Source organism: Durio zibethinus, chromosome 5 (genome assembly GCF_047325235.1).
Source record: "Durio zibethinus cultivar Kanyao isolate XHJ-2024 chromosome 5, ASM4732523v1, whole genome shotgun sequence".
Taxonomy (NCBI): domain Eukaryota; kingdom Viridiplantae; phylum Streptophyta; class Magnoliopsida; order Malvales; family Malvaceae; genus Durio; species Durio zibethinus.
In genome coordinates, this window is record NC_143166.1 from 2,837,526 (window position 1) to 2,849,189 (window position 11,664).

Sequence of the window (11,664 nt, forward strand, 5' to 3'; positions counted from 1 at the left end):
CTTATTCAACCATGAAAATAAAATTCCACCGAAAGGAAAACAAAATCATAGTAGATCCAATCAAATCTGTCAAAGGGGTAGATACAAAGATTAAAGATCGATCTTAAAACACTGCTATCCATCAACTTCAAATCAATACTATTTTCTCCCTTATGCTGTACAATCTGAAGAAGAAAAATATCACTTTCTCTCATGACAATGTGGGACTGCCCTCCCAACTAACCCCAACTAAGTTCCAAAACAAAGACCAGTCTTGGAGAGTGATTTTCTTCAATTCATTGAAAAGTATCATTTTTTCAACTGTTATAGCCATTGATTTTTATTGTTTTAAGTACCTTTTTTTTTTTTTAATTAATTGAGAGGAGCTCTACGAGGAATGCCTTTCCTTTTGTTCACTCGTTTCCTAGGCTTTAAACTTGTGCTCACCCATGTTTTAGTCTCCTCAGAAACATCTGTTGATGAGAGTGAGGATTGTTTTTCTTCTGTGCTTATTTCTGACTTTTGATTGTCTTTCCAGGAAAGATCAGGAAATTCTTGCATCAGCAATTCCATTTTATCACTTTGGTCTTTAGGCTTCACATCAACAGCTGATACCTGAAACATTCATTAGATTATGGTTAAATTGTTAAATCAATTGCTACTTCAGATAAAAGGAAATGGGAAATATAAAAAATTTGTATCATAATTCATATTGACGTAAAAAATACGAAATATATTTTTTTATTTTTAATAAATTCATATATAATTTTTATTAAAATTTTAAATCAGATCATATTCGAGTCATGTTATGTTTTAAATTATCAGTTCTAAATTCAGGTAGTAAATAAATCCAAATGAATTTACCTTGCATGAAATGGAGCAAAAGCGATTAGGCGGGTCTTGAAGGTATCTCCGACAAGCTTCACAGGCAGCACCAGTTTTTGATTTTGTTGATGGTTTGGCATCTTTTGCTTGAGGCCGAGGATTCAAATGTACAGCTTTTTCACCATTGATTTTGTATGTCTGTCAAGATAATTACAAATCATTTAAGTTAAGACAACTATGATCATTCCAATTGCTACTAAAGTTTATCAAAAGAGAAAAGCAAAAGGCAATCAAAGCAATCACTTGAGTAATTATAAGTTGGAACTGTGGATATAGAAATATTGAGAAAACAATACAGTAATAGAACAGGGTAAAGCAATTTGGATGATTCTGCAAACATAATGATATGAAAATCAACTCTCTTTGATTTCAAATCTCTTTTTCTTTTTTCTACTCGAAGTTATCAGGATCGAATTCTGATCACTGAAATTAAAAGTCCAGTACTCTACTCTAACCGATCCTCTAAGTATTTTACAACTTTGAATAATCAACAATGAGAACAAAAAGATGTTTCGTTGGTCAAATAAAGTCAAAACTATTGATAATCACAAACTCATATTCATCTATACATATATCAGTAACAATTAGAAGAAATTAATGACAATTTTTGCATTCTAATTTGTGATTTACCCTCAAAACAATCTTTTATCACATCCATAATGTACTACAAAAAAGCAACAAGGCAAAAGAATTGCACTGAATTGATTATTTTTAATAGGAAAGTTTCAGAATTAAAGAGCAGTGAACAGTGGAAAACCTGAATTTTGGAACAATCAAGATGCTTCTGTATTTCTTGAAGGCGAACGACATCTTGATAGACATATTTGCAGATCTGAAGCGACCGGTGCTGGCTGTGGGCCTTGCAATGCCTACAAAACTCGAGATTGCAGTCGATGCAGAACACATTTTTCTCATTTTTTCTGAGGTCTTGATGATCAGAGCAAGAACCAAAGAACTCAATTTGCAGAAGGCTAGTAAGCCAATCTGTTTTCTTCTTTATGTACAACCCGCAACCCACCTACAATAACAAATTCAAAAAGCTTGAAAAGCAATGAATTTTCAACATTCTTGATTTACAATTCATTCCAAGTTCACAGCTTTGATAGATAAGTACTCAAAAGCAATAGAAACACAATGGTAAAGTCAATACAGAATGTGAGAAACAGATGAACTCAGTATCAAGATTCAACATCTGATTGATAAAAATTTGAACAGAACCATTACAATTCAACAAACTTCAAGATTCAAGATTCAAAATTCAAACACCAGATATAAAGCTGTTGTTGAATTCATGAAAGGTTGAAAATTTCAAGAAAATTAAATTAACCCAAGAAGCTATACAGGGCTTTTTTCATGAGTATATCAAAGCTGCATCAAATACAAGAATAAAAAAGATTGTATTTCTTTGCGTTATCTAAAATTTCCTGGGAACCAAACAGACCATGACAGCCAAATAACATCGATCACCAAAAGGAAAATCAGATAGCCATCATTTAACACTTGAGATTATGTTTGCTAAAAAAAAAAAAATCAGAAGAGACATCAAAAGTTAGTGAAAGAAACAGAATTCTCACCATTTCTTTACAATTTGCCAAACTAGAATTTGCAAAGAAAGTTGAGAAAAAGGAAAAGAAAAGACAGAGAAGCCTACAGAATGTGAACAGAGTGATATAAGGAATGTGCAGTGAAAGATACTAAAAACAGAGAAATTTTTGTCACCAGCATTTGCTAGGAAAACGAGTTACCTAACCTAGGCGGGAAAGGTAAATAAATCATTCTGATTGGAGAGTTAAAACTTGATCGACGGTTATTAATTTATTAAAATTTTGTAATGAACTTGTTTTGTTGGAAAACATCATGATCATGATTCACGAGCCTATTTAAAGTAATTTCTGTGACTGTAATTTTTATTAATTATTAATTAATTAATTTTACTTGACTTGTTAGTGTATGAAAATTGAAATTAAATAATTTAATTTAATTGATCTATATAATTATAAGTAAAGTTTGAAATTTAAATTTCAACATTTACATTATCTTTTTTTATCTCAAATTATGATTTTTATTAAAAAATTGAAAATAATTAATAATTAATAATTTATTTATTGAATAAAAATACAATAAATTTACCAATTAATTATGTTTTTCAATTTTTGAGAAATTACTAAATTTCATATAGTATTATTTGACAAATCATAGAAAATTTTTTATTTTTGAAGATTTGAGAAGTGATTTTTTACTTTATTCTCAATTTGCTCCATTAGATTAGCTCTTTTCAAGTGGCAATTTAGTAAAAAAAAAGAAGGAAAAAAAAGTTAGCATAAGTCAAAAAAAAAAAATCTAAAGAACAACAAATAAAATCTTGAGGGAGTGTTTAGCTCGTAAAATTTTAAATTTTTAGAAGAAAAGTGATTTTTAAAAAAAGTGTAGATTTTGGTAAGGATGAGTTTTTTTTTTTTCATGAAATTATTAGATTTTTATGTTTAATTATAGAGAAAATCAAATTACTTAATCAAGTATTTTTATTATAATGTCTGTCAATACATAACAAACACCATGTTCTTGTCAAATATAAATGCAGTATTTGACTTAAACAATATGAAATCAAATAATCCATAATTATTGCATTTCAAATCTTAGAAATGCAATATTCGAATAGTCAATTTTATAAAAAGAAAAAAAGAAGTGTAATCAATTATAGCATTTTGTTCATTCAAGAAACAAAACAAATAATCCTCAATTATTGTATTTTAAAGCCTAAAAACGTAATATTCGAGTAAAAAATTAAAAAAAAGGTTAGAATCTAATACTGTGATTAGCTTTTAAGAAATGCAGTATATAATCCACAATTATTGCAATTCAAAGCCTTGAAACATAATATTGGAGTGAAAAATTTTTTAAAAAATAACATACTTTATGTTTATATAAAAAAGAGTTAATAGCACATTTGGTTTTTAAACTATGAGTCAAATTCTATATTAATTCATAAACTTTAAAAAAATTTAATTAAATCCTCAATTACCTAAATGTGTGTCAATATGATCTTTTCATCTACTAAACGTTCTAAATTGACAATAAAATTTTATGTGATATAACACATAATTTGAACAAATTGTATTACATAAAAATTTTTAAATGCCAATTAAACAAATTAAAAAAACAAAAAAAATTTTAATGTCCCTAAACCCTAAACTTATAACAGAAAAACCCTTCAAAATTATGATATCTTCAAGTGTAACACTAGCTTTACCCCAAGAAAAAAAAATGAAACTTTTGGTCTAACAACACCATTTCTCAACTAAACCAAGAATCAATTATTGTTTCTCTTGATCTGGTAAGTTAAATTCATGATGGCTTTATAAACCAACTTTCTTCCAAGTCGATTCATGTAAAACAATCATCTTCTCATTCCATGTGGACTAATTCTTTGCCTTGCATCTCCACCCATGAAAACTTATACTTGAATGCATATTTTTGGGCTCAAAAGAAGGTTGTTCCAAAGAGGAAAGACGTTGAAAAGAAAGCTTAAGAAATGGGTTTTCAAGGGGACTAAAAATGGGTTTAAGAAAATAGACTGTTCCTGAACAAGGACTTTAGTTTTAGCCTGTTGGATAAACCATGAGCTCTTCTCTTACTTTAACCATGGTATTTTCCAACTCCTTCATAGTTGAATTTAGATCGAAAATTTTCAGGAGACTGAAAATGAGTTTGAGAAAATGAGCTATCTTCCATGGTCATTAAATCATCTCATCTCAACAACTGAAAATGGATTTGAGAAAATGAGTTTCTTACAAGCCAATATATTACATACAGCAACCCATAGCTCTCCCCTTTCAACTCTAAGCACCTCCCTTTCTTTTCAACACCTAAAATATTGAAAAGATGGTTAATTTTTTTAAGTGGACATTAAAGTACTTTTTGTCTTCTTTTTTTTTTTTTTGCTTAGTTGATATTTAAAAAATTTTACGTAATACAACTTATTCAGATTATATGCTATGTCACATAAAATTTATTATTAATTTAGATAATTCAATAAATGGAATAATCACATTAATATATGTTTGATCAATTAAAGATTTAATTAAAATTTTATAAAATTTAAAAATTAATATAAATTTTTACCCATAATTAAAAAATCACACGTATTATTAACTTTATAAAAAAAATCATTTGAGGCTTAAATACTGTATTTATCCACAAAGAAACGTAATGAAAGCCTATATTATTATGTTGTAAAAGAAAAAATGACAATGCCCTTAGCTTAAGGGTCTATATGGCACTAGTAAATCACTAAAATTTATATTACATGGCTATAAAAGAAAAAATTGACAATGCGCATGACTTAGGGCCTACGTGGCATTATCTAGGCCACTCCTTATGCATTGCTTTGCTTTGCTTTGTATTTGACGTTTTGTTGTAGCATCATTTATTGCTTTGAATTTGACCTATTATTACATTTCTAATGCTAGAATCAAAGTATTTGAACTAGTGTTGCGTTCCCATTGATAGAAATGTAGTATTTGTTTGATTAAATATTACATAATTGACATTATAAATGTATTATTTATTTGGTTAAAAATTATTATTTTATAAATATTACATTTTTTATATAAAAAACATAATATTTGTTATTTAGTCAAACGTGTTTTGTTATTTAACACAAATTTTTAATTCAAGTTAAATGTGAAACCAAATATAATAATTATTTTCTAGAAAATCTTAAAAAATTACAAAAAAAAGTGAATTTTTTATTTCAACATTTTTTAGTACCGTTGAAAATATAAGATTTTTTAAACTAATTAAATACTCGTAAACTAAACGTGAGAATCACATTCTCATAATATGATTTTGAGAAAAATTTCAAATTTTTTTAAACTAAATGTTTCGTAAATCAGTGTATATTTACAAACAGTAAGTTTAAAATTTATAACTTTTTACCTCAAATTATAACTTTTTTATAAAAATTAAAATTGAATATAATTAATTACTATTAATTTTATTTATTAAATAAAAATATAATAAATTTTCAATTAATTATGTTTTTTAAAAATTGAGAAATAATTAAATTTCATATAATATTATTTGACAAATCACATAAAGATTTTTATTTTTGAAGATTTTAGCAGTGAGTTTTCTTTGGCTTCAATTTGCTCCATTAGGTTAGCTCTTTTCAAGTGATAATTTATTTTAAAAAAAGAAAAATAATAATCAGAACAAGCAAAAGATAATCTAAAGTACAAAAAAATAAAATCCTAAATCAGCGAATATTATAATGACAATATTATCTCTTAAAAATTTAAAAGAAGGTTAAAAGCATGGAGAAATTTGAGTTTCGGTAGGGCATAATAAGATTTAAGAAAAGGGGTTGGCTTTATCCTGTAAAGAAAATCTGTTCATAAAAAAATTCCTATATTTGCTCCGAAATTTGTTAAATCTGAACAGGATTTTCAAAATATTAATAACAACAGAGGAAAAAAATAAACATATCTATAATTGATATTTTAACTATCTTAACAAAATTATACCTATTTTTAAGAGATTAAAATATAATTTATAAATATTAAAATTTAAAATTATTAAATATTATTTTTTAAAAATAACAATATAAATCAATTAAATTTAATCTCCAATTCAAGGTTACCCATTTTTACAATTTTTTTTTATATCTATCATATTTATCCCTAATTTGGGTTTGTAGTTATTACTTTTCTTAATTAATTAAGTATAAAACTGATAGTAATGATATATTTTTTTACATTTATTAGAGGCTGTTTATTTATTTTATTACTTTGATATTTTCTAAAATATTTTTAGATAAATTTAATTGGATTCATTTCTCCAACATTTCAAAAGTAATATAAAAAATTAAAGAAAATGACTGAAATCAAAGACTGTAATATATTGGACCAAGACAAAAATAATTAATTATTTATTTTGATAAAATTATTTAATATGCTCATCCCTCATGAATATTTATGAATTAATGAAAATTCTTGATAACATCATTTAAAATATAAAGATAATGGATAAAGGAAAAAAGGCAACATGCAGTCTTGGCTCTTTAACTAATAATTAATAATATTTTTTTTTCACAAATAAGCCATAGTTTGATATAAGAGGAAAAAATTATAGTTATTAAATTTTAAAATTATTAAATATTATTTTTTTAAATGTTTGCATAAATTAACTATAATATATATATATATATTTTTTTTTTGTGTTTTAAATGTTAGTGGCAACCTCATTCAAGCAATCAAGCATGGTCTAGGAAAAAAACACATAACACTTGGAAGTAAACAAAAATGCCAATAATTATGTAATATGTCGATAAAAGATTAAAATTTTAATTTTAATAATTAAAATTCAAATCCTAACAATCTTAAATACAAAACATTTTATTTATTTTCACATATAAAGATTTAAACTTTGGCCTACAATAAAAAAAATGCTCCAATATTCTTTCCTAGCAACACCAGTACTAACATTATTCTATCTCATATAAATGTCAAGACTTAAATATGATACCCTTACCGCAATGATAATGCATTTATTTGGTAGGAGAAAATGATAATAAATATATGTAAAATAAATGAAAATGCGAAAGAAAAGACATCGTATATATATTATATTACAATATATATAATTATCAGAAATTAATTGTTGACGTGAATGTTTATGTGAACAATTTTTTTTACGACACATAAAATAAATTTTAAAACTTCTCATCATAATGACACATAGATATTTATTAATTTTAAATTATTTAAAAAATATATTTTAAATTTTATTAAATTATCTAAAATTTTAAATTTTAATAAAAAATTAATTTAAATTATAATGAAATTCTTTTATCCTATACATCATTTTATCTTAATTTAAAATTAATTTTAAAGTAATTTCTCTTTTTTAATTTATTTATAATTAACATAAATATTTAAATTTATCACAACTTTTAAAAATATTTAATATCTTTAATATTTTTGATAAATACTTATTACATTATCTTTAACTTTTAAATATATTTCATAAATAAAATATAAATAAATATAAATAAACGAACACATGTCCCAATAGATTCATATAAACTTTGACATAAATGAAGACTATAAATTATTTTCTATGTTACAAAATGAGAACTATTTATTTAATAATTAAAGGACCAGTTTAACTTAGTCAAAAAGCTCATGCATAATTTCCAAAATTAAAAAAATAAAATAAAGTCAGATTTATCAATGACACTTCCACACTTATAACATCTCTTAAGCCTTTCATGTATAGTTAAATAGAATTGATATATAATTTTTACACTATTTAATCATACATTACAAGAATATTTTATAATCTAAATTTATTATATGTTTGAGAAATTAGTTATAAGAATCCATTTAGATTCTAAACTTTGTCAAACTTTTATAATAAAAATGTTAGTAGTAGAAATTTTTTAAGATATCTGTTGTGAATAGAGTCAAGATATAAAATATCAAAAAAATTATCAGATAAAAATATCAAATACTAAAATTTAAATATTATTATATGAACAAATATTATCTATAAATAAATTTATTATTTAAATATATATGAATTAAAATTTATCAAGATTTAAATAAAAAATTAATTTAAATATAAGATAATTAAATAGATAAAATTATTATTTAAATATATTTATAAATTACATAAAATTATATAGCTTAATTATTTATCGTTTTTCCATTCAACTTATTTTTCAAACAATATTTCATATTCTCATAGACTTTAATATTCTTTTTTATTACTCTTCAATTTAAGGTGGATTTAATTTTTTTTTTCATTTATATTTTTTATATATTTTGAACATGTTGATAATTTAATAATATTAATTTTTATTTAAATTTAAATAAAATAAAAATAATTCTAGCATCACACGAATAGCAAGCTAATTTTTTATATTTTAACTTCCTCAAAATCTAATTTTTTACTTGTGAAATTTAAAACACTTATTCAATTAAAATTATTAATAGTTTTAGTTACATCTAATTTTGTACACAAATATTTTCATTCTTTCTAATTTTCATCTTTTTCTATCAAATATGAAGAGAAAAATATTTTTTTTCTATTAAACATAGCGTATGACAGCCGTAGTCTCTTTGACGGTGCCCATATAAATATTTTCATGAAATTGGTCATTTTTCACATTTTTTTTTAATAAAGAGAAAATTCTAGAGTTGCTTTTCACATCTGGTTTTATTAAAAATTTCCAAGTTGAAAAACACATCGTGTAATATTTTTCAAACCTCTAAAGTTGAGTAATTTTGTCACATTGTAACGAATTAATTGTTATTTAGTTGTTTACAGTTAATGTGATTTTTTGACGACTATTTAGATTGTGACTCAAGGAAAGGGCTGGAGTTGACATAACAGCAGGAAAATATAGGGTCTAATTTTGTGTATTGTTTGACCTAGAAATAGAAGCAGATGAGGCATACCCCATGTCTGTGCTGTTTTGCAACAAGGATGACTGGCAAAAGCTGTTGGTCTCAGCCGCTCTCAAATCAACTTTGTACCCTGAGACGTGACTAAAAGATACGGGCTAATTTGAAGATATGGTTTCCACAAACCTTCCAGATTATAGCAGGGTCGTCATTATTTGATTTTAATCGAATTAATAGATGGAATTGATTCGATTAATTGATTAATTATTTAATTAATTTTAATTAATTAATAAAAATAATTTTTTAAAAAATTTTGATTTTTGATTAATTCAATTTAAAGATAAAATTAACCAAAAATTTTATCAAAATATAATATAATCTAAATATAAAATAAAAATATATGCAATGGTTCATTTAATTTTATAATTTGTTAAAATTTTAAACATAATACTTTGATATGTATATATTTTGTTAGATAATTTTATTTAATTTATTTAAAATATAAAAAGTTAAAAATTTAAAATATAATTTAATTTAAATATATTTATTATTTGATTAATCAAAAAAATTAATCGAATTGATTAAATTAAATTCGATTAATTAATTTTTAAATTTTATAAATTTAATTTTATTGATAAAAATAAAATAAAATAATTTAATTAATTTAATTTTAAAATAACTAAATCGAATAAACACCACTCTTAGAGCTTTGCTGACAGTAAAAAACATGATTAACGCTTACATGTGGACCTGAAACAAGGCAAAGCTTTTCTCCATAGACAAGTTCAGCGACCAAGGAAATCTCAAGTTTAAAAGAGGAATTGCACATTTGCGCTACTCAAAGTAAAGATACGAGCTCCTGAGAAAAGATGGTATGAAATAGTTATTTCACAACAACATATGTTCTTTTCGTTTAAATCATATAGTATAATCATTTTAATAAAAAAAATTAATCATTTATTACACATTATATGTATGAATTTATTGAAATAAATATTTATTATTTAATTATCACACATGATATATAATAAAAAGTTGATATTTTTTAATAAAAAAATTACGAGATATAATTTAAATTGGAATAACATATATTGATGTGAAGTGCCTGATTCATACAATCCTTTTTCAAATCTAAACCCCAAGTTTTGAAAGTGGAACAGTATTCAGCTCCAGGAAACCAAAATATGTCTCCCCTACTCATAATCAGATCATGACACTGAATAGGGGAAATAGCAATACTTAAAATATAAAAAGACAATATAAATAGAGTTGAACAATTGATGGATACGATTTGATAAAATCAATAACAGAATTAATTAATTTTCATTCAATAAATAATTAAATTGATAAATTTTTTTTAAATAATCAATCATAATTAAACAAATCAAAATCAATTTAATTTAATTAAATAATTAAATTTTTTATCATTTTTTTATTATAAATAATTATTTCGTTATAAATTTAATTTAATAAAACTCAAACTCAAGTATAATTCAAATTAAATCATTAAAAAATTTAATAATTTTAATAACATTTTATAAGAAAGAAAATCAAAATACTTATCTCAACTTTTTTTTCTTACTTATTAAAAAATCAATTAATTCGATTGATTCAATTATTACTTTTACAAACAAAAACTCAATCGATTTAATCAACCTAAAAAACCAAATATAACCTAAACCGAAAAAAATGAATCAAATTGATTACTTTTTTATCGATTTCGATTAATTAAATCAATTTCAACCGATTTCTACTCACTCCTAAGAGCGCAAGAAATGCACCAGCAGATTAGAGACAAAGAAATTGGAAATGCTGAAACCTTTGTACAAAGAGTTAACTCTCTGAAGTCAGCAAGTGATCATTCTATACAAAATTGGAGGAAAACCCATTTACATGTATACATGAAGAGTTAACTCTCTGAAGTCAGCAAGTGATCATTCTCTACAAAATTGGAGGGAAAACCCATTTACATGTACCATATATTGCATCCTGCTGCCTGTCTTACGAAGAAATCCGAGCGGTTTTTTCCTATACTTCTCATGGATTGATACTTTCCCCACCAAGTGAAATCGATAACCGGAGCAGCCAATGAATGCAACCGAACTTTCTGATGATACTCACCTTTATTGTTTCAAATCGATCGAAGTGAAGATGGTGTTTTCTTTTACGACACCTATTGACATACCAGCTTGCATGCTTTTGTATGCCCATGCCAATCATCAACAGAAACTGATTAACCAGAATGTAGAAACTGCCTAGCATCTAATACTTTCCAACAAAGCCAGAATCTTATCACTTCCAACTTTCAATTGAAATGTGTAACTGGTGAAGATCTGTTAACTTTTCCCTTTGACATTGGCAAATTTAATTTGAAAAATTGGGCTCTACTTTG

At 24.5% G+C, this 11,664-nt stretch overlaps 1 protein-coding gene and 1 pseudogene across 2 annotated transcripts; both read right to left on the minus strand.

The window, feature by feature from the left end:
* Positions 1-34: 34 nt before the first annotated feature.
* On the minus strand, positions 35-2,607 carry LOC111283079 (protein RGF1 INDUCIBLE TRANSCRIPTION FACTOR 1-like). Of its 2 annotated transcripts, none has more exons than XM_022871476.2 (4): positions 2,439-2,607; positions 1,622-1,882; positions 844-1,002; positions 35-594 (listed from the first exon to the last, which is right to left on the minus strand). In XM_022871476.2, exons 1-4 carry the CDS (start codon positions 2,439-2,441, stop codon positions 352-354), a joined length of 666 nt encoding a protein of 221 aa, XP_022727211.2. In that variant the 5' UTR covers positions 2,442-2,607; the 3' UTR covers positions 35-351. The 2 variants fall into 2 exon arrangements, with proteins under 2 accessions (XP_022727211.2, XP_089616719.1); XM_089760593.1 differs by lacking the exon at positions 2,439-2,607 and adding an exon at positions 2,306-2,436.
* Positions 2,608-3,918: 1,311 nt separating this feature from the next.
* On the minus strand, positions 3,919-4,529 carry LOC149518679 (uncharacterized; annotated as a pseudogene).
* Positions 4,530-11,664: the final 7,135 nt, after the last annotated feature.

Excerpts from the sequence above, each read along its gene's own strand:
- LOC111283079 (XM_022871476.2), bottom strand. Across the intron at positions 1,003-1,621 it reads TTGATTGTTCCAAAATTCAG|ACATACAAAATCAATGGTGA; the intron begins GTTTTCCACTGT and ends TTATCTTGACAG. Across the intron at positions 595-843 it reads TTTGCTCCATTTCATGCAAG|GTATCAGCTGTTGATGTGAA; the intron begins GTAAATTCATTT and ends TGAATGTTTCAG.